Source organism: Cnephaeus nilssonii (assembly GCF_951640355.1).
Source record: "Cnephaeus nilssonii genome assembly, chromosome: 12".
Taxonomy (NCBI): Eukaryota; Metazoa; Chordata; class Mammalia; order Chiroptera; family Vespertilionidae; genus Cnephaeus; species Cnephaeus nilssonii.
The window spans coordinates 81,573,288-81,596,560 of record NC_137083.1 but is presented as its reverse complement, the minus strand read 5'-3'; the positions used below and the strand labels follow the sequence as shown (position 1 = coordinate 81,596,560).

Here is a 23,273-nt window from a genome sequence, read left to right as displayed (position 1 = left end):
CCTAGGGTGCAGACATAAGTCGGCTTTGGCATGTTCATCAAGCTTTGTATTGCTTTGATTATGATTTGGAGGAAAGTAGAGAAATTAAAAATATGCTACTTGAGTGCTTCATAAGTGTTAATTATATCAAGAAAGAAGAGGTAAATAGGATTTTCTTTTCTGGTATATTTGTGACTGCTTTTTTTTTTAATAGAAAGTTGTTTTTATTATTATTATTTTAAATATATTTTATTGATTTTTACAGAGAGGAAGGGAGAGGGATAGAGTTAGAAAAATCGATGAGAGAGAAACATTGATCAGCTGCCTCCTGCACACCCCCCACGGGGGATGTGCCCGCAACCAAGGTACATGCTTGACCGGAATCGAACCTGGGACCTTTCAGTCCACAGGCCGACGCTCTATCCACTGAGCCAAACCGGTTAGGGCAGTGGTCGGCAAACCACGGCTCGCGAGCCACATTCGGCTCTTTGGCCCCTTGAGTGTGGCTCTTCCACAAAATACCACGGCCTGGGCGAGTCTATTTTGAAGAAGTGGCGTTAGAAGAAGTTTAAGTTTAAAAAATTTGGCTCTCAAAAGAAATTTCAATCATTATACTGTTGATATTTGGCTCTGTTGACTAATGAGTTTGCCGACCACTGGGCTAGGGCATCTGCTGCAACTCTTTTTAACTAACGTGCTCTTTTGAATTTAAGATATCTAAACTTAGTTTACTGATAATCATTTGGTTAGGTCAGATTTTAGTCATTCTGGGTAAACAAAACATATCTTGTATTCTACTGACAAATGGTAAATGGTAAGTGTTTTGGTAAATACTTTAAAAAAAACAAAAACGAGCATGTTGCATGCGTGGTTCCCCTGCCATGTGTGTGAAGGTGCTGCACGGCCGTAGTTTCCATAGATTGCGTGCTGGGAGCACTGAGGGGTGCTGTTCCCCAGGGAGGTTCTTGGTGGGTGTGTCCTATGCACTCTGCAGAGGGTGAATATTCTTGCTTTGTAGGTTCATATGTATAACCTAGTTAACATGAATATAGTTAACACTTGTGCCGGGCCAGCATAGCCAAGGGTTCAGTGAGCCTGAGGCGGGGCGGCGAAGGATTAAAGAAAAGACAGACGAGGAGAATAAGCTGGGACTCAGTGGATCTCCTGTGCCTGGCTGAGACCACAGAGAGGGATCCAGATGGCAAGCTGAGCCTTTATTTTATAGCCAGAGGTAAACAAGGTAGTGGTCACCATGGTTACAATGTTCTCATGAGTTTCACTTGTTTTGGCAGCACTTGCTGCACCTCCCACAGCCCATTAGCTACCCAGGAAGGATCTAGGGAGGTCATAAGGTCAAGCTTAATTACGCTAAGAGGGTTCTGCCCTCCAAGCTGGGACTTGTTTGTGGCTTTGCCAACAGGTTAGTCCAAGGCTTAACTATAGCCGCTCCCTACAAACACTGACTTTGTACCCATGCTAGGGGTGCAAAGAAGACTTGCTTGTATTTAGAATGCAGCCTTTTGTGTGCATGTAACTTGGGGACTGTGTGTATTTGAAAATTCTAGCTTTAGCCTCTTAAATTTACAAGTCCTCAGTTTTCTCATTTATTAAAGATGAAATGGCTTGGCTGGTGTAGCTCAGGAGGTTGTGGTTCAATTCCCAGTCGGGGCACGTGCCCGGTGTTATGGACTTGATCCCCAGTATGGGGCGTGCAAGAGGTAGCCAATCAATGATCTCTGTCATCATTGGTTTTTCTCTCTCTCTCCCTCCCTCTCCCTTCCTCTCTGAAATCAATAAAAATATATTTAAAAAAAAAAAAAAGATGAAATGAACTAATATTCAATTACATTACCACCCCCAAAATGTGAGATTTTGAGCATTCTTTACTTTAGGTCAGTGGTTCTCAACCTTTCTGATGCCGCGACCCTTTAATACAGCTCCTCATGTTGTGGTGACCCCCAACCATAAAATTATTTTCGTTGCTACTTCATAACTAATTTTGCTGCTGTTATGAATCGTAATGTAAATATCTGTGTTTTCCGATGGTCTTAGGCTCTATAGCAGCGGTTCTCAACCTGTGGGTCGCGACCCCTAGGTTGAGAACCGCTAGCAGGGTCGCCTAAGACCATCGGAGCCCTGAGTTACTGCCTGTCTATCAGCCTGCAGTCGAGCGAGGAAGGAGCTCAGTGGTACTGCTGCCACCGCTGTACGTCAGGGCTCCCTCTGCCATCACCACACTGGAGGGGCCGCTCTCCCAGCACAGCTCCCGTCTGGGTTCCAAGTTCTAATTGCAGATGCTTCCTGGTTGGGAACAGCAAACTTAAGTGTTTATTAAACAGTCAAAGAATTGTTTTTTACTTGCTGGGAACTTTTTATGTGGTTTCAATTTTATCATTATCTCCTATTTTCTTAACTTGTAGGGAAGAAGATTTCTTAGTTCTCTCTTCAGTTGGAATACAAATTTTATTAAAATGATCCATGGAACCATTAAAAACCAGTTACAGGGATTACAGAAGTAAGTATTAAAGGTAATATTTTGTACTGTCTTAATCTGGTTTTGAAAGTTTTGACCTGGGTTTTTAAAGTTATATTAATCTTTTGGAAGTTGTAGAAGTTACCTCTTATTTATTACTAGAGGCCCGATGCCTGAAATTCATGCAAGGGTAGGCCTTCCTTCCCCCAGCTGCCAGCACCAGCTTCCCTCTGGCACCCGGGGCCTCAGCTTCATCTGGGAGGATGTCCGGTCTAATTAGCATATTACACTTTTATTATTATAGACTAGTGGCCTGGTACACGAAATTCGTGCACATTAAAAGGGAATTAATTAGAGGAAATGTTTTAATATTGCTATTTGCCCTTTCTCTATAATAGAAGTGTCAGAGATGAAATAAATTTAGTAAAGTGTATATGAAAATCTTCCTCCTGTCAGAGTCTGGGGCGCTCCATGGAAACCAGAGTCAAATCGCGCCAGACCCAGACCCGGATCTGGCCGGCCCTACCCCCATTGGGCTAGATCCAGACCCGGCCAGCCCCACCCCTGTCAAGCCCCGCTGGGTGGGGGGTGTAGCCTGAGGTCCCCTGTCAAGCCCCACCAGGCAGAGGGGTGCAGCCTCAGGTCCCCTGCCCTGGCCCAGCGCCACGCAGCCTCAAGTCCCTGCTGATTGCTTGTTACGGGAACTCGGCCTCTGCTGTGGGTGCAGCCATCTTGTGTTATGGGATCCCTGCCTCTGCTGTGGGCGCAGCCATCTTTGTTAGGGCATGACGGTCAATTTGCTTATTCCCTCTTTATTAGATAGGATTATTATATGGGATGATCTGTTTTGTAACTGGGTTGTATTTTCCCCTGTACAGAAAATCATTCCTTTTTAGTAATGACTTAAAATTAAGGTGTTAATTTGTGGTAGTTCTTTAAATAGTCAAATTATTCCCCAGTTAAATCTCAGCCTCAGTCACAGTAAAGCCTGTCTCACTATCACGTCTGCTCCTCACTCACTGAGCACTGGGCCCCTTGACGTGGGGGCGGAGCCTGCAGGGAAGAGTGCCAAGACCTAGCCAACCAGGCCCCTCCCCACCGCCTGGGTGCTCACAGTGAGGGCTGTTGTCTGCGGCTGCAGGGCCCTGTTGGCGCTGCTCTGCACGGCGCTGTGTCTGCGTTTGGAACCAAGCCCTCAGGCTCTAGGGGTGGCTTGCTGCTGCCTCCCCTCTGCCAGGCAGCAGTGTGAGAGCCGGGCTCCGGCGGGCCTGACCCGCTCACTGCTGAGCTCCTGCTGCTCCTCGGGACGCATTGTTTCCTCATTTGCAGAATTTTGGGCTGAACCAGTGGAGTCCTAATTATTACTCTAAAGTCGTTTCTGGTATTTTAGGGAATTAGTAGCCTACAAAGTTTTGAAAATTTTATTTCATTTTAAATTTTATTTAGACTTAGAAATTTAGTTTTAGGCTTATGTTCCCGTAATTTCACAGAAAACAGTCAAGTTCTGGGGGAGCCTTGATTGAGAAGGAAGAAAATAGTTTGATACTAAACTCTCAAAACTCTTCTTTCTCTACTTACTGCTGTGGGTAGCTAACAACTCTCCACAGTTTCTTCACAAAGCACTTCCGCGCCGACGCTCTTCCCGGGGGTAGGAGAGTTCCTAAAGCGATGCACATCAAAAGTGTAATTCTTTGCATTAAATTTTTTTATTTTTAAAATAGATCCTTGATGGTACACATTGCAGAAGTTTATTTCAGAGCTTGGAGAAAGGCTTCCGGGAAAATATTGGAGGTATTTTTATTTCATTAAATGTTAACACTTTGTTACGTTCTCCTTGGAAGAGTGATTCAAAGCCTGTGCTGGGAGAAGTGATCCTGTGCTGAGGCCTCTTGTCAGTATTGATAGTTTGGAGATATATTGGGTTAAACAAGACATTGTTACAATAAATTTCCCTGTTTCTTTTTTCTGTTTTTAATGTGGCCACTAGAAAACTTAAAATTGCACTTGTGTCTCACCTGTTTCTGTTGGATAGTGCTTCGTGGGAACCTCAGCCACTTGTTTTAGTTACATTATTTTTCAGAATTTAAAGATATTCCTTTTGAATATGGCTGACCTTTAAGGACTGTATAATACCTATAGTATGAAGGTATGGTGATATAATTCATAATCACAAGTATTCAACAATACCAGAAAGTATCTGTCTTATATCCTTTATATTTTTCTCATACTAGGTTCTCAAATGTGTTTTCTTTTCCTCTGAGAGTAAAATTTTTGCTTAAGGAAAAAAGGGGTCTTTCCTTTTGAGGAGTGGGCCCTGAGTTAGTGGGTGGGGGGGCCGGTTTGCAGGTAGAGGGGAAGGGTGCCAGATGCTTGGAGTTGATTTCTGTCTACTCTGCTCTCTGCCCGCTTATACTCGGTTTATGTGACCGAGTTAAATCTCAGGGTTTATCACCAACTTCTACTTCGAAAAAACAAAAGATTATTAACTTCTGGAATAGTTTTATAGTGTAATTGTTTGGGGAAAGGGCAAAACCAGGGCATTGTTACGCATTTTTTGCATTGTTTTATTACTGCATGAAACTTGTTCACAGGAAGGAATATTTATCCCCCTTTCTCCATTAATGGTTTAAAACAGTGGTCGGCGCCCTAACTGGTTTGGCTCAGTGGATAGAGTGTCGGCCTGTGGACTCAAGGGTCCCAGGTTCGATTCCGGTCAGGGGCATGTGCCTTGGTTGCGGGCACATCCCCAGTAGGAGGTGTGCAGGAGGCAGCTGATCGATGTTCCTCTCTCATTGATGTTTCTAACTCTCTATCCCTCTCCCTTCCTCTCTGTAAAAAAAAAATCAATAAAATATATTTAAAAAAAAAACACAAAAAACAGTGGTCGGCAAACCCATTAAGTCAACAGAGCCAAATAGCAACAGTACAACGATTGAAATTTCTTTTGAGAGCCAAATTTTTTAAACTTAAACTTCTTCTAACGCCACTTCTTCAAAGTAGACTCGCCCAGGCCGTGGTATTTTGTGGAAGAGCCACACGCAAGGGGCCAAAGAGCCGCATGTGGCTCGCGAGCCGCAGTTTGCCGACCATGGGTTTAAAACATAGAAATTTATAATTAAGAACTTAATTGTTTAACTAGGTCTGTGCCAAATTAGTACCAGATAGTTCTGTTTCCGCCCTTCCTCTCTCCAAGTTTTAAAGCAAATTCCAGACATTCATTTCTTGTCTATGTTCTTCAGTATCCCTGTCTAGATAGGGTTATATGGTGCCATTGTCGCATGCAATAAAATTAACAATCCCTGAGGATTCTTAGAAATAATAAGCCATATTTAAATTTCTCAGCTTTGTTTTAAGAATGGCTTTAAAATGATTTTATAACATTTCCATTTTTTAATTGATTTTTTTTTACAGAGAGGTAGGGAGAGTGAGAGCAAAACATGGATGTGAGGGAGAAACATCGATCAGTTGCCTCCTGTATGCACCCTGATGGTGTATTAAACCCACCACCTGGTACGTGCCCTGACTGGGAAGCGAACCCACCACCTTCTGGTGTATGGGACAACATTCTAACCAATGGAGCCACACTGGCCAGGGCCCAAAAATGTCTTTTTACAGTTTTTTCTTTTTTTTTGTTCCAGCAAGTCTCCCAATGGCATTTGCTGGTTGTGTCATTTCACTCTCTGAGAGCATTGGTCCCTCCCTCCTTTTCATCTGTTCACTCCTGTGCCGTTGGCATATTGAGGAAGCCAGGTCATACTCTGGTAATTGGCTCTAAAAGCACAGAGCCCAGGAGGTGGGGCCAGGGATCTCCTGTTTGATCACAAGTCAGCAGTGAGTGGTTGGTTCCCACTTGTGACAGATTTGTTAGTGGCTTCAGGTGAGGAAAAGTTTCAAAGATGATGAAGAGGTTAATACTAGCAGGAGGCTTCCCTTATACCTTCCTTGAAGCCATGGCATCTGGAGGACTAGGGCTGCTCCTGGCAATCTGGCCTTGCCTCAGTCTCCCCACTTGGTGTCCTGGCCTCCCAGGAGCTTCCCATAGCCCACCTTGTCCCGCCCCTGCCTGAAAGACCTGTTTCACTCCTTTTGGAATCCGTCAGCTCCTTAGAGGTAGGTCAGTGTCGTTTTGGGAGGTCCTTGGAAAAAATCCAGCCCTCTGAGGTTATCAGGACGACTCAGATGAGGGCTCCCAGCCTCACTCAGTCTCCGGGCGAGCCCTGCTGGCTTGAACTGCCATTCATCACAAGTGAGTATCTCATCAAATAAGATAGAGGAAAAGTTAGAGAGAGGTGTCCACTTAAAACACGGAAGCTCTGATGGATGGAGCCAGGTTCCTTCCTTGTGAGATGGAAGTTTGTGCTCACACTGCTGCTCTGCCGGTCCTGCTGTCTGTCTGTGGAAACGCACACTCCATGTTACTCCACCCTGCTTGTTATTCCAGACCATCGAAAGTGACTGCATCCAGGACTTCATGTACCACGGGATTCACCTCCCGCGGAGGTCTCCGGTGCACTCCAGAGTGCGCGAGGTGAGCAGGCCCTGACACTGTCCACTGCCTCGTCTATTTCTTTTTTAGATAACTCTTTTTGTTAAGTTTAAAAATGAAGTTAAACCTTGGTGGCTGTCAGTTCTAGGGGATTTTTCAGAACCTCGATATTGGTATCTGGCAGTTGTATCCTGCCGCCACAGCTCTAATTATTGAAGCAAAGCAATACTGTTATTGCGAGTGTCCCCCCCCCCCCCCCCCCCCCCACGTCTCGCGTGGTTCAGGGTTCAGGTTCAGGGTTCGGACTTGGAAGAGGCCACACACAAATGAAAGAGACTAGAAAATATTAATTTGGAAATATTGGGGACCAGGCGGAAGCCCAGCTCAAGAGGAAGGACTCCACCCCGCTCTGGCCTTGCTATCCCTTTTATTCAGATTGTGGGATACACCCATAGCCCTTAGGCAGGCAATTCCAATAATAGCCAATCAGCAAGGATTTACATACAACTAAAAGGTGGAAGTTGCTTTAGCTGCCATTGTCTCAACTAGACAGTGGGTGGTTGGCTCTGACCTTTCAGAGCTTCAAGGTTGACCAGTCTTCTGGGTTCCTTGTCCACACCTCTCTGCCAGTGAAGGCAATGGGCGGCTCCCAACATGTTACAGTGTCAGAACTTAATTAAACCACCTTAATTACATTCTTTGACATAAATATGTCCAGAATCATCACTTTCTAACTTCCACTGCTTTTTTTTTTTTTTTTTTTTCAGAACAGATGATAGTTGAGACTAATTTTATTATTTACTTTCATACATTTATATTTCCATTTTGGTATTCTGAAGACCATATGGGATACTGTTTTGTTAGTTTCTCTTGGTAAGATTTTGTTTTTAAGAAGTTATCTCAGAATTTAGATCTGAATTTTATCCTTATACTAGAGGCCTGGTGCACGAATTCATGCACAGGTGGGGTCCCTTGGCCTGGCTAGCAATTGGGGCCGATTGGGCCCTCTCGCCCAGTCTGAGGGGAGGGACCATGGTAGGTTAGCGAGCCGGCCCCAATCATGGCCAATTGGATGGCCGGCTGTGGGGAGGGACTGTGGGAGGTTGGCCGCTGTGGGAGGTTGGCTGTGGGAGCACACTGACCACCCAGCCGGCTGGGGGGAGGGACTGTGAGAGGATGGCTATGGGAGCGCATTGACCACCAGGGGGGCAGCTCCTGCATTGAACATCTGCCCCCTGGTGGTCAGTGCGTATCATAGCGACTGGTCAACTGGTTGTTCGGTTGCTTAGGCTTTTATATATATAGATTGTCAAAGGTGTGAGTGAGTAAGGCTTGCTTGTCAGTGCCCTTGCCACACCGGTAGGTGTCTGGTGATGTTCGGACTCTGGCAGGAGGGCTGAGTCCTCTCTGTCATGTTGATCAGCTATTGCATTTGGCACCAAGTGTCAAGAAGCTAAGTAGACAAAGGCAGACTCTTTGCTTTGTGAATAGTGACACTGCAGTTGTTTGTAGAATGTCAGCATCCTACCTAATAAAAGGGTAATATGCAAATTGACCGCACCTTCGCTACACCCAAGCCATGCCCACCAGCCCAAGCCACACCCACCAGCCAATCAGGGCGAGTATGCAAATAAACCCAACCAAGATGGCTACAGCCACAGGGAGCAAGGTTTCCCAGGCAACAGAGGAAGCCAAGCTTTCTGCATGCCCTTGCCAGGCCTAAGCCTCCACTCAAGCTACTATGTTTCAATTATAGAAGGTAAACAAATTCACACAGAATGGCAGCAGCCACGGAGCTGGAGAGACCAGGCCAGGGTTGCCTGTGGCAACTGAGAAAGCAAAGCTTTCCGCACACCCTGGCCGGGCCCAGGCCTCTGCTTAAGGCTACAAAGTTTCAATTATAGAAGGTGAATTAACCCAAACAGAAATGGCTGCCGGCCGTGGAGCATGCAGGAGGCTTGGCTCCGCTCCAGGCTACAAAGTTTCAATTGTAGAAGGTAAATAAATTCCAGATACCAGGGGCTCCGCTTGGATCGCCAGGGGGCATGGCCAGCCTGCAAACCACCACAGGCCCCTCGCTCAGGCCGCCCCACGCCTCAAGGGAACCCCCACCCTGATCCGGGACACTTTTCAGGGCAAACCAGCTGGCCCCCACCCGTGCACCAGGCCTCTTTCCTATCTAATAAAAGAGTAATATGCAGATTGACCATCACTCCAACACACAATATGGCTTCCCCCATGTGGTCAAAGATCCTGCCCCCATGTGGACACAAGATGGCCACCACAAGATGGCCAGCAGGTGAGGGCAGTTGAGAGGCACCTGGCCTGCAAGGGAGGGCAGTTGGAGGCGATCAACCCTGCAGGGGAGGGCATTTAGGGGTGACGGGGCCGGCAGAGGAGGGAAGTTGGGGGCAAACAGGCTGGCAGGGGAGCAGTTAGGCATCAATCAGGCTGGCATGGGAGTGCTTAGGGGGTGATCAGGCTGGCAGGCAGAAGGGGTTAGGGGCAATCAGGAAGGCAGGCAGGCGAGCTGTTGGGAGCCAGCAGTCCTGGATTATGAGAGGGGTTCCAGATTGGAGAGGGTACAGGCTGGGCTGAGGGACACCCCCCCATGCACAAATTTAGTGCACCGGGCCTCTAGTACTGATTATATAATGTTTGGGTAAGAAAACATTTCTTTATGTTATTGATGATTTAGTTTGATTACCCAAAGATAAAGAGCCCAGAGATAACCCCCTCTCCACCCCCATCCCAGTGTGGTTCATTCAGTTGTGATCACACGTGTAGTTTGGTGTCTCGGGTTCTGTTTAGGATTGGCATCATGTTAAACTACAGATTTGTGACGTGGGTGCTTCACTCTTGGAACCAAATGACTAAAGTGTGAAGTCCTGCATGGTTCAGGATTTGGGCTCTGGAGAAGAGCCACACACTAATGACAGATGAGACAAGAAATAATAATTTGGAAATTGGGGGGGCCAGGCAGGAGCCCAATGCAAGAAAAAGGACTCCGCTTGGTCTCAGGCCTGGCCATCCTTTTATTCAGTTTGGGATACACCTATACCCCTTAGGCAATTTGCAGTAACAGACAGACTATTTTATCAGTAAGGGTTTACATGACTGTCTGGTTGGGAAGTTGCTTTAGCTACCATTGTCTCAACTAAACAGTCGGTGCATAGCTCTGACCTTTGCCAGGGCTCAAGGGTCACCAGCATTCCGGGCTCCTTGTCCACACCTCTGTGCTACTGAAGACAATGGGCGGCTTCCCACATCTCCCCCTTTTCTTTTCCTTAATAAATCTTGAAAAGTGAATGCCGGCTAAAAGGGTTTGAGTTTTCTTAAGACTCTATTCTGCATCTACAGACTAGAAATAAACATATGAGAACAAAAATGAGACAAGCCGATAGTGGTAATGCAAGGATACCCAGTGGAAGGGGTTAAATTCTTTCATGTCCTTTTTAAATTGCTGCCAGGCATCCAAGGAATCGGTCTGTAGTAAGTTTGTTTCTGGGCCAACAGTTTTTTGAGTCCTCTTTCCAATGTCCAACCATTCCTTATGTGTACATGCCAGCAATGATATTCTAGTTTTGGATAGTGGACAAACAATGGCAATGCAAGTCCAACCTTCTCTGGCTTGGTCCTAGGCAACCTGCAGCAACGCACAGCTGCTGACTGCTAGTATGGCACGGTGTCTTCACCATCTCCATCTCGGGACTGTTTCTCCTCTTGTCTTCAGGGTGTTGTTTGGGGGCCACTGCGATTCTGTGGCTGGAGCAATCCGGTCAGTTCCTCTCTCGGATTCATTGTTGCAGGAATTCACACAGGCTTGGAGGAGTTTTCTGGAAATATACAAGCATATTCTCAACCAAAGGTTAATAAAGGAATCTTTTCTATAAATTAGACTTGGGATCCTTTTCTTTTCATTGTGCCCAAACCATTTTCCTTTGGCTTATTTTGACACCATGTGTGTTTTCATGGGTGTCTTATCTTCAGCATTGCAAGTGAGAAACAATTTTTAAAATAAAAAATTTTCTTGATGTAATTTACTCACGGGATTATTCCACTATCCCCATTCTTTTTAAAAAAATAAATCTTTATTGTTCAGATTATTACAATTGTTCCTCTTTTATCCCCCCATAGTTCCCCTCCCCCCGATTCCCACCCCATCCTCTGCCCTTACCCCCCCCCACTGTCCTCGTCCGTAGGTGTACGATTTTTGTCCAGTTTCTTCCCGCACCCCCCACGCCGCTTTCCCCCGAGAATTGTCAGTCCACTCCCTTTCTATGCCCCTGATTCTATTATATTCACCAGTTTATTCTGTTCATCAGATTTTTTATTCACTTGATTTTTAGATTCACTTGTTGATACATATGTATTTGTTGTTCATAATTTTTATCTTTACCTTTTTCTTCTTCTCTTCTTAAAGAATACCCTTTCAGCATTTCATATAATACTGGTTTGGCGGTGATGAACTCCTTTAGCTTTTTCTTATCTGTGAAGTTCTTTATCTGCCCTTCAATTCTGAATGATAGCTTTGCTGGGTAGAGTAATCTTGGTTGTAGGTTCTTTCTATTCATCACTTTGAATATTTCTTGCCACACCCTTCTGGCCTGCATGGTTCTGTTGAGAAATCAGCTGACAATCATATGGGTACTCCCTTGAAGGTAACTGTTTTTCTCTTGCTGCTTTTAATATTCTCTCTTTGTCTTTTGCCCTTGGCATTTTAATTATGATGTGTCTTGGGGTGGTCCTCTTTGGATTCCTTTTGTTTGGGGTTCTCTGCGCTTCCTGGACTTGTAAGTCTATTTCTTTCACCAGGTAGGGGAAGTTTTCTGTCATTATTTCTTCTAATAGGTTTTCAGTATCTTGCTCTCTCTCTCTTCTTCTGGCACCCCCATAATTCGGATGTTGGTACGCTTGAAGTTGTCCCAGAGGCTTCTTACACTATCTTCATATTTTTGGATTCTTTTTTCTTTTTACTTTTCCGGTTGGGTGTTCTTTGCTTCTTTGTATTTTAAATCTTTGGCTTGATTCTTGCGATCCTCTAGTCTGGTGTTGGATCTCTGTATATTATTCTTTATTTCAGTCAGTATGCTTAATTTAGAACATGCTTAATTTAGTTGGTCCTTTTTCATATCATCGAGGGTCTCACTAAATTTATCGGCGGTTTCTAGAAAATTATTGAAAAACCTTATAACTGTGGTTTTGAACTCTATATCCAGTAGTTTGCTTTCCTCCATTTCTGTCATTTGTGACCTGTTTCTTTGTCTCCGCATTTTGGCTTCTTCCCTGTGTTGATAGAGTGGCTTTGTGTGCTAGGTGTCCTATAGAGCCCAGTGGCTCAGCCTCCCTAATTACCTGAGGTGGTCACTCTTGGTGCACCCCTTTGTGGGCTGTGTGCACAGTCTTGTAGTTAAGCCTTGATTGTTGTTGGTATCACTGGGAGGAATTGACCTCCAGGCCAATTGGCTGTGAGGGTCAGCTGTGTCTACGATGGGAAAACTTCTGTGCTGGAGACACCCTTATGAGACAAGACTTGCTTCAGTGGGGCTTTGGTGCTCATTGAGTCTGCCCCATGAGTGTGTCCCTTATGGATCTGAGGAGTTATAATCTCGAAGGTTCCACTCTGACCATTGGGTACAGTGGCTCTTGGATCTCCAAGGAGATGCTAATTTAGCCTCTGGCTGAGGCCACCCAGCAGGAGCTATGGAGAGATCTGCAGATTCCTCTTTTTTGTTTGGGGTTTGGAGGTGCCCAGATGAGGCCCAGCTGTGAAGCAATGCAAGCTGCTGTGGGGCCTTGGGCCTTCTTTTGGAAGTTCTGGGGCTCTCTGACCCAGCTGCAGTTCGTTAGGTAATTTTAGATTGCAAAGGGCTAGGCCAGTGGTCGGCAAACTCATTAGTCAACAGAGCCAAATATCAACAGTACAACGATTGAAATTTCTTTTGAGAGCCAAATTTTTTAAACTTCTTCTAACGCCACTTCTTTAAAATAGACTCGCCCAGGCTGTGGTATTTTGTGGAAGAGCCACACTCAAGGGGCCAAAGAGCTGCTTGTGGCTCGCGAGATGCAGTTTGCAGACCACGGGGCCAGGCCATTCATATGCAAAAGCCTCTACACACAGCTTGGGTGGGGCGGGGTCTCAGGGAATTAATAGGGCGGGGCAAACAGCTATGGCTGATCCTCAGCCCTGCCTTAAGAGGCCCCCGGGTCTCAGTGTCCCTCGGTGCACCTCTAAGAGAAAGCCGCCCTCGAGTTCCGCCCATCCAGTTTCTCCCCGTATGAGTCTGGCTCCCCAGATTCTTGCCGGGAACTGGAGTTCAGAGCAGTAGGGAGCTTGTGTTTCCCTCCTGATTGAGAAAGACAACAGCGTACTCAGTTGCCTGCCTTTTCCACCTCGGTACCTCTGCACTTTACTTCCGCCCCTCCTCTGAGTCTCAGTGAGCTTTTCTCTTTCCTTCTAGTTATAGAATTTCCACTCAGCCAGCCTTCCTGTGGTTCTGGATGATGTCCGTTTTGTCTTTTACTTGTAGTTTTGAAGTGGTTATGCGAGCCAGCAATTTCAGGTGTTTATCTATGCCACCATCTTGGTTTCTCCTCCCCCCTTCTTTTTTTGATGTAAATAATATTAAGAGGCTTTTGGAAATTTTGCAATGCAGTCTTGATAACTTTTTAATTTTAATTTTCTGTACAGAAGTATGACTGCTTTGGATTCATTGCATGTTAAGCAGTTTTTGAACTATGAGATAAACCATTAGTAAAAAATTACTCAATGCTTCAGGAACAGTTTCCTGCCCAGTACAACAAAGTTTTTATGAATATTCTTTTATTTTAATTAGCCAATTTAAAACAATCTGAAATGAGGCTTATTTTTTAACTTGTCCTCGGTTATGGACAGTACATGACATTAATTAAATTTCTGCTATTAGTCTTTGAGTAACTTTACATAAACCTTGTCAGGGAGGCAGAAATACAAATTAATTACTTTTCTTTTTGAAGCCTAATATATTGACTTTTAATTACAATTCTTCAGATGTTTGAAGGAAACTTCTCTTTCTTTCTTTCCACAGTAATTTGTAGACCACACTTAGAGAGTTTCTTTTAAAAGGCTTTTTCTATTTTTTTTACACCAAGCAACAAATGTAACAAACATGGCTGCTTTTTGGATTTTGACAAATACTGCTGCAAAGCCATATATTTCAAGTGATTTTTCAATTATGGTGACGGTAATTATTGTCAGATTTAGTATTTTAACAACAATCTTTAGTTTACCCTGTAAATATTAGCAGAAGAGATTTCAAAATTTTCAAATTTCTCCTTTTTATTAAGCTTAGAATTATATTTTTAAAGAATATCCCCTTTGGCTTATTTGCATATATAGAGGGACTATGGGAGGTTTCAGTAATTCTCTTAGAAGACTTTACTAGGATCCAATTTGCTTATAAAAATATTGGCTTCTCCTATAACTTAATTTATATGGGACCTTGATTATATTTTTAAAAAGCTAATTTATTAAGTAATTTAAGTAGGTATTTTTATTAAAAAAGCAAAACAAGCAAATTTAGTAAACTTATACATCTGATTCACAAGGCACAAATGCTGCCCCACCCCCGCCTATTTAAAATGCAGAGGCTTTTTGTCTTTTAAATTTCTGTTGCTGAAAAATTTGGCTGTATTTAAGAAATATATAGTTACTTTATTTTGCCCTTCTTAGAGGCCAAAACCTTCATAACATTTAAAATATATAAGTAAAATATAGTTACCAATTCTTATTTGATAAAGCTTTCCATGCAATTTCAAGTATATTAGATTTGCTAAATTTAAAATTTTTTTTAAAAAGAAAACAATTCTTTGAATAATTTCAGAAATAATTTCAAAGAAAAAACAGTCTGGTTTATTCTGTAGCATCTGTGAAAAGATTGGGGCTCAAGAAGTCACCCAAAATCGAGCGGAGCGCGCGCGTTTTCTTAAGCTTGATTTTCTATTCACGGGTACAGAAATCCCAGATGCATCCCTAAATTCTGGGAAATGTTTCATTTGCCTAAATTTTAAATGACAAACTGGGAAATGAAAACATGGCCAAAATGAGACTTAATAACACTCTTGAGAGTGGGCGCCTATTTTACAGGATCGCCAAAAGACCTAGTAATTTTTCAATTACTTCCTTTTGTCTAGGGAATTTTCCTAGAACCTGTATTATTGGCCACATGTATGCTCAAATTCGCTCTCTCCCCATTCACGCATTCTGTTTGTTCTGGGGAAACTCAGCAATGGCCTGGCCATCTATCATTTCTTTCTTATTAAATTAAATTAGAGTCATGCTTAATAAACTAACAATAAACAACAAAGAAAAACAATAATCGATAAGTACCCAATAATTTTGTTTTTCATATCTAGGATATAAAAGAGGTTGAATCTGCATTGATTTTATCAGGAGGCCGGATGCTTGGGCCTTTCCCTGGAGCGCCACCTTGTGTCCTTCTTGGTTGCCTACATTCTTTTTTAAAATGTCCTGTTCTTCCACAAAGTCTAATTCGCTCATAAGCTTTCTGCACATTATTCAGCTGATTCCGCATGTCACTGTATTGTCCCAGCCCTGCCAACATTTCGTAAGTTATTTGATCATTCCGTCTGCAGTTTGTGTGGGCTTGCTCCTGACATTTTTTCAAAAATTCTCCCTACCGTAGTAAATAATCTCCTCCTTAGCCTCTCTGAAAGGCTCTAGTAAATGCAATACCATGTTCCACAAGGAGAAACAGATTGGAGGCAAGTTTTTCCCCTGCTGCTGAGATTTTTTCAAGTTCTGACCAACTCTTTCCCAACATTCAGGATCTAATGTACCTTCTTCAGGAAACCAAGGGTTATGTTCTATAACATCAAGCAAAAACTGTAAGAGAATACCTTCTGAAACTTTGATTCCTTAAACATGCAAACCAAAAGTCTACAATAAAGTTTCTTACTTTTTAACTGAATCCTGCCCCATTAGCCTGGCTAAGAAAAGACGTCCCCACCCTACTTACAGATCGCAACTTCTGCAGCTTTGCATGCAGTGAATTTCCCCACCTATCCGGTGAAATCTTCCCCACCTTGCCGGTGAAACTTGTTTTTTTCACTCTAGGTGATATCTTCTCCTCCAGAGGTCCCTTGTCGAGGTGCCAGATGTAATGACCCATGTCCCCCGTGATTCAGGGTTCAGGCTCTGGAGAAGGGGACACGCACAAATGACAGATGAGACAAGAAATAATAATTTGGAAATTGGGGGGGGCCAGGCAGGAGCCCAATGCAATAAGAAGGACTCCACTTGGGCTCAGGCCTGGCCATCCTTTTATTCAGTTTGGGATGCACCTATAGCCCTTAGGCAGGCAATTTGCAGTAACAGGCAGACTATCTTATCAGTAAGGGTTTACATGACTGTCTAGTCAGGAAGTTTCTTCAGGCCCACTGGTGACCATTGTCTCAAACAGTTGGTGCATAGCTCTGACCTTTGCCAGGGCTCAAGGGTCACCAGCATTCCGGGCTCCTTGTCCACACCTCTCTGCTAGTGAAGACAATGGGTGGCTTCCCACACTAAAGACTTCTTTTCATATCTGTTTTTCCTGCTGTGGTCTCTGAGTAATGAAAATATGAGTGTAAATAACAGTATTTGGTAAATTTATGGGAAAATGCACAGAAAGAATTAAAAGGAAGAATATTAGATTTTCCTTTTCAAATGAAATACATTCCTAGACTCTAAGTAATTGCTCTTGCTGCTTTATAACACATAGTTTCTTCTTAAAATTCTTTTTTGGATAAACACTATATATGATAAATTTATTGATATGTTGGAAGAAGCTTTGGGAAACGCTTCAGAAGCATTAAAAGTCCCCATATTAATGGTGAAAATCTTCTAAAACTGCATAATAGCAATGGTTGGTCAACTTTGAATATACTAAAACCCACTGAATTGAACACTTTAAAAGTGACTTTTTTGGTATGTGAATTATCTCAATAAATCTGTTTAAAAGTTTCTATGAACAAGTATACCTTATACTAAAACTTGATAATATTGTATACAAAAAACAAACAAACTATAGACTCATATCACTTAAGACATCAATAAAAACTCCTAAGTAGAGATGAATAAACAGAAAAAATAATCTTTAAAAAAAAATAAGTTTTATTGATTTTTTTATAGAGAGGAAGGGAGAGGGATAGTCAGAAACATCGATGGGAGAGAAACATTGATCAGCTGCTTCCTGCACACCTGCTGGGGATGTGCCTGCAACCAAGGTACATGTGCTTGACCAGAATCGAACCTGGGACCTTTCAGTCCACAGGCCGATGCTCTATCCACTGAGCCAAACCAGTTAGGGCAGAAAAAATAACCTTTAGACTGGAGTTGTTTTAGGGTAAAGTTGACTCAAGTTCGCTTAAAGCACAGGATATTTTATAGCCTATTTATTTTGTTTTTCACCTTTTACTATATGATCTTAGTCCCCTAGAGTTGTGAATTAAGGAAGTGAGGCAGGCTTGATTGTTGTTGGGGACAAGAGTCTGTGAAGAGTGACAGAAACTCCCTGGCCAGGTGGCTCAGTTGGTTGGAGCGTCGTCCTTTACACCGCAGGTTTGATTCCCAGTTGGGGCACACACCTAGGTTTTGGGTTTGATCCCTAGTTGAAGCAGGTCCTGGGGCAGCTAATCCATGTTTTTCTCTCTCCCTTCTCTCTAAAATCAGTAAACATCCTGGGGTGAGGACTTAAAAAAAATGGCAGGAAGATTCTGGCTGGGAAAGAAGGGAGCAGAAAAGAAAGGGAGGGACGCTCGGAGCAGTGGTTGCTGGTTGTTCAGAAGCATTTGGTGTCTGAGCTAAGCTCCTGCTGCACAGGCCCACTCAGTGACACTCACTCGGAGGGACGGGGAGCCTGTGCCGACACTGGAGGGCATGTCCAGCACAGGCTCTCGACCTGAGCGGAGTGGTAGCCAGCTCATCTTTAGCTGGGACGCTGTGGAGAGCACGTGCCTGACACTTTGCTGTTTCATCCGGAAGGTGATGCGGTTTGTGGCTGTTGGGGCCGTGCTCCGTCTTGTGCCGTAGGTTCCCTTCACGTGGGTGCAGTCAGTGTGTCCACGCTTGTCGTCCTCAGGGAAGGCGCCAGACTTGGAGGCCCGGCTGCCCGTCCCGGGGGAGAGGGGCACGCTCTGTTGGTTTTTCCAAACAGGACCTTCGCTTTCTTGATACAAAACAACATGACCTGGTGTTCTGCTTTCTTGGCTCCAGGTGCTGAGTTACTTTCACCATCAGAAGCGAGTTCGGCAGGGCGTGGAGGAGATGCTCTACCGGCTGTACAAGCCCATCCTCTGGAGAGGCCTCAAGGTGCGCTCATTCCAAACTGCTGGAGGGCAGCGGAATAGGCCTGGGCCGGGAGCCTCGTGACACTCTGGATTGAATGGGTTATTCTTTTATTAAAAGCATTTCTCAGGCCCATCAGGCTGAGTCTGAGTTGGTTTAGTGCTGACCACACAGTTGGGAGGGGAGGAGGAGCTGTGCTCAGTAAACCAGCAGAGGTGGGGGGTCTGCAGAGCTGGGCGGGGTGTCCTGGTCCCTCAAGACCCCCTGCTGAGACGGGGCGCCAGGATGACAACACTAGGAGCGGTCAGGTCGACACAGGCTTTCAGCACAGGCGACGTGCTGGGGGGATGTGAGGTCCGTGTGTCTTAGTGACAGGATGGGCTTTGGACAAGGCAGCGGTCTTCTTCCGGGTGTCCGCACGGAGCTGCGCGTGGCTGAACCTGAGGAAGGCCTCAGTGCGGTTTTTAAAATCGTCTTTAATTCCCGAGTCAGTCTGTGCTGAGATGTCAGGAGCTTTACTCGGGGAACTCTCCACTGACGCCTTCAGACGCCGCCCTCTCTGGGGGCCCTGACACACTCTTGTTCATTCCAGGCCAGGAACTCGGAGGTTCGCTCCAATGCTGCGCTGCTGTTCGTTGAAGCATTTCCTATTAGGGATCCAAACTTCAATGCTATTGAGATGGACAGTGAAATTCAGAAGCAGTTTGAAGAGCTCTATGTACGTATCCATGTAGTCTAGCTCCTTATCACTTCAGCTCTGTCTGGCCTGGTGTGCGTCCTGGCCGTTCCCACATCTGCCTGTGCCCCCCTCCCCCCCATGGCAAGCTTTCCAGATGTTGACATTCTTCAAGGAAATCCACCCTCTCCCCGGTGACGTTGTGGGCGCATAGTGCCCTTTTCTCTTCCTCTTCATCTCCTTTGGAACACTTCATGTAATTTTAAACGTTTTATGTGTATTCTTGTCTCCAGCAGAGAAGTAGGGTATCATAGGGGTTAAAACACCCCCAGGTTTGACTCCACCTGTGTAACGTTGGGTGACACTTTTCTGTCTTTTCACCTGTGAACTGCGGGTGGGATACTGCCTACTGTAGAGCTGTATCTGGGTGTGTCTAAGGCAAACCGACAGGTAATACCTGTTGGGGTGGTTTTTTCAGGTGACTGGGTTTTCAAATGTGAGGTGTGAGGTGTGACGTTGTTTCCTGGGTGCTGTGGCTCTTCCTCTCCTTGCTGGAAAGCGCTGCCCCTGCTCAGTTCCCACACTTGCGCATGCGCAGGCTCCTAACACAAGTAAAAACATTAGTTTCCTAGTTAGTAGAAGAAAATTATAGGCAGAAATAGGAAAAAATGCCATGATGGTGGTTGCTCATGACACTCTTAAATACTTAATTTTGTTTGTGTTCTGACTGATTGTGAAAAATCTCAGACAGAAAGTTGAAATTATAGCCCTAGATGGGTTGGCTCAGTGGATAGAGCTGTGGCCTGCAGACTGAAGGGTCCTAGGTTTAATTCCAATCAAGGGCACATGCCCAGGTTTCGGACTTGATCCCCAATGTTAGGCATGCAGGAGGGAGCTTGATCAATGATTTTCTCATCATTGATCTTTCTATCTCTCCCTCTCTGTTCCTCTCTGAAATAAATAAAAATATATTTAAAAGAAAGTTGAAATTATAGTTATGATGTCCCTCTCCAGAAATCTCTCCTCTCTTTTTTTAAAAAAAATATTTTTATTTCAGAGAGGAAGGGAGGGAGAGAGAGCGAAACATTAATGATGAGGGAGAATCATTGGTTGGCTGCCTCCTGCATGCCCGCAAACCAGGCATGTGCCCTTGACCAGGAAGTGAACCATGACCTGGTGCAGAGGTCGATGCTCAACCATTGAACCACGCCAGCTGGCTCTCTCTTTTTCTTGCTATTTTGTTGTTGAAGAAGCCAGGTTATTCTTTTGTTTCCCACAGTCGGGGTTACAGAACCATCCCTACGGTGCCCTTGCTGTGCTCCTCTGCCCTTGCTCGTTCCTGTGACTTGGTAGTGAAGTTTAGAGTTGATGAGAGCCGTGGTTTTGTGGGTTGTGTTTGATTCTCAGGTGCTGTCGTGTATTTCCATCAGATACATGGGACCATTGTTTGGATTGAGTCATTGCGAGTATAATGACTTTATTTTGGATTCAGTGCATTTCCGCACTTTGAGAACTCAAGAGCGGTTTGCATAGGCAGCGTCTAATAGACTGGTACTCAGGACAGTGCCAGCAGCTCTGCACAGTCCCCTGAGCAGTGGGGCGGCCTTGGAGGCCCTAGGTTGGCCGTGTCCTGTGGGTGGAATTGTCCAATAAGACACCATGAGGGTCTGGAGGTCCTCTTGCAATACTCAGCTGTGGAAATGACACTTGACCAAAGATCATGGGTCTGCATGACCCGTAGTTCTGTACCTTGGAACATTGGGTGAGTTGTGAGTGTCCAAGGTGCTTATGTGTAAAGCAGACGTTGATATAAAGGGAACTGATTTAAGATTTTTAAGCCGTTTTCCCTCCTACTTCTAGAGCCTTTTAGAAGATCCATATCCAATGGTCCGTTCCGCAGGGATCCTTGGTGTTTGTAAGATAACTTCCAGATACTGGGAGATGATGCCTCCGACAATTCTCATTGACCTCCTCAAGAAAGTGACCGGGGACCTGGCGTTCGATGCAAGCTCAGCCGATGTGCGTTGTTCTGTCTTTAAGGTAAGATTTTAAGTTATATGAGCAATGTTTATTTATAGGATAGTTAGTGAATACAGAGGGAACCATCATAAAAATCACTCATAATATCACTATTGACATTTTTTTAATATGTCCAAGGTAAGGTTTTACCAACCAAATTAAAGTGTTTGCTGCAAAAATTATCTACTTGAAATAGTCTTTCTTCAGTGTGTGTGTGTGGGGGGGGGGGAGGGGGTGGTGCACAGCATTTTAGAATAGGACCTGGATGCACTTAAATTGTTAAGTTATACATTAAAATTGACCTTTAAAAAAATCTTTATTGTTGAAAGTATTACATATGTCTTCTTTTTCCTCCATTGACCTTTTCTAACCCCCTCCCCCTCTGCCCCAGGCCCTCACACCACCCTATTATCTGTGTCCATGGGTTATCATATATGGATGCAAGTTCTTTGATTCATCTCTTCCACCCACCCACCCTCCCTGCCTTTTTGATATTTAGTATATACTTTCATAAGAATCTACAAAACTACCCTTCCTCCATCATTCAGTCACAGTAGTTACTAGGACAACTCCATCTCGTTTCATCTGTAGTTCCACCCATTTTTCTCCTATAATTCCTTCGAAGCAAAGCCCAGGCATTGCATAATCTCATCTGTAAATATTTACGTATAACCTTGAAAATCTAGATGACTTTTAAAATAAGAAATCCATTTTCCTAATAACTGGAAAGAGAAGGTGGCAGGGCGCATCAGTCTTCCGACAAGTCGGTGCCTGGACTGAGCTTGGACGGGTCACTTGGCCTCTATCTGAGGAGCGTGGGTCCTGCAGGGTGGAGTCAGGAGGTGCAGAAGGTGTGGGCTGTGGGCATGGATAAAGGACTCTATGGTCTAAGCTTTGGACACCGCTTGACCAGCCGCGGTGCTGTGTTTCTTTAACTCAGAAGATTATTTTATAGCTGCTCTAATCTTGTTAGGAGCAGTGAAACCGTAGAGTAGGCGTCCTCAAACTACGGCCCAAGGGCCACACGCGGGTGTTTTTGCCGTTTTGTTTTTTTACTTCAAAATAAGATATGTGCAGTGTGCATAGGAATCTTGTTCATAGATTTTTTTTAAACTATAGTCGGCCCTCCAACGGTCTGAGGGACAGTGAACTGGCCCCCTGTTTAAAAAGTTTGAGGACCCCTGCCGTAGAGGAATAATTGTTAGCCTTTGAAACCATACTAATTCATTAAAAGTGTGTGTTAATGTGAAACCGTTTAAGAAAGTGTTATTTTCTACAGGTGTGTTTATTTCACCAGTGGGCCTGGATGTTTTCTCACCTGAACCTTTTTAGTTTATGGTCTAATTTGAATCTTGTCTTTCTCCTTTCTTGCAGTGTCTACCGATCATTTTGGATAACAAATTAAGCCACCCATTATTAGAGCAGCTTTTGCCAGCACTAAAGTACAGTCTCCATGACAATTCAGAGAAAGTGAGAGTGGCTTTTGTGGAAATGCTGTTGAAAGTTAAAGCCGTAAGGGCTGCCAAGGTGGGGTAAATAGAGTTTTTCTTATTTAAGACATGAAGTAAATAAATAAGTGCATTTGTTTTCATCCACAAAAAGATGAAGTTCAGGTTTGGCTAAATGTTAGTTTAAGGGTCTTCGTTATTATTTGGTATTGTCTGTGAGTTTTCCCTCCACGTAATGGTTCTCTGAAATTTACTTTGAAACAGGCTGTTTTGCCTGGCCCAGCATTGGGGAAAGAGCTCGCACGTCATCCGTGCAGGGTCCGCTGCGCAGCCCTGCGGTGCGCTCGTGCAGTGACATCATGCTGTGTGACCGTGAAAGGAAATGAACTTACACAGAAATACCTCTACAATAGGCGAGGACAAGCAAGTGTAGGTGCCAGCTGCATAAAATGGGAACACACAGCATAACAGCCTGTATTTGCTCAGATATGCATAAAACACCCTGGGAGAATCAGGACGTTAGTGACAGCTGCCTGCGAGCAGTGATTGGGTGTCTTGGGATGGGGTTCTGGGGAGGCCTTATCACTGCTTAGGGTGTGTATTGCCTTATGCTTTTCAAATTTTGACCTGAATATTTTTATGTTTTTTAAAAAAAGTATATTTTGTATGACCTGCATAGTAAGAATACCCATATCGTCCCCAATCTCACTACCTCGGTACTTGTGTTGCAAATCATTTGATGTGTGGTCTGTTTCTGAACTTGCTCTGTGTAGCTTTCCTGCTGTCCGTCCTGGGCCGGGCCCACCCAGCGCGGCCTGGATGCTGAGGGCCCTGAGTCTGGTGTACGAACCACCCCCCCCCCCCCC

At 44.5% G+C, this 23,273-nt stretch overlaps 1 protein-coding gene across 1 annotated transcript in view; it reads left to right on the top strand.

Moving 5' to 3' along the window:
- Positions 1-23,273, top strand: part of NCAPG2 (non-SMC condensin II complex subunit G2) — a 58,678-nt gene that overhangs the window by 8,652 nt on the left and 26,753 nt on the right. The window contains exons 6-13 of the mRNA XM_079785570.1: positions 6-140; positions 2,400-2,494; positions 4,174-4,243; positions 6,894-6,980; positions 18,193-18,288; positions 18,857-18,982; positions 20,801-20,980; positions 22,334-22,486. Of these exons, the coding sequence (XP_079641696.1) occupies positions 6-140; positions 2,400-2,494; positions 4,174-4,243; positions 6,894-6,980; positions 18,193-18,288; positions 18,857-18,982; positions 20,801-20,980; positions 22,334-22,486 (942 nt within the window). The remainder of the gene's footprint in view (positions 1-5; positions 141-2,399; positions 2,495-4,173; positions 4,244-6,893; positions 6,981-18,192; positions 18,289-18,856; positions 18,983-20,800; positions 20,981-22,333; positions 22,487-23,273) is intronic.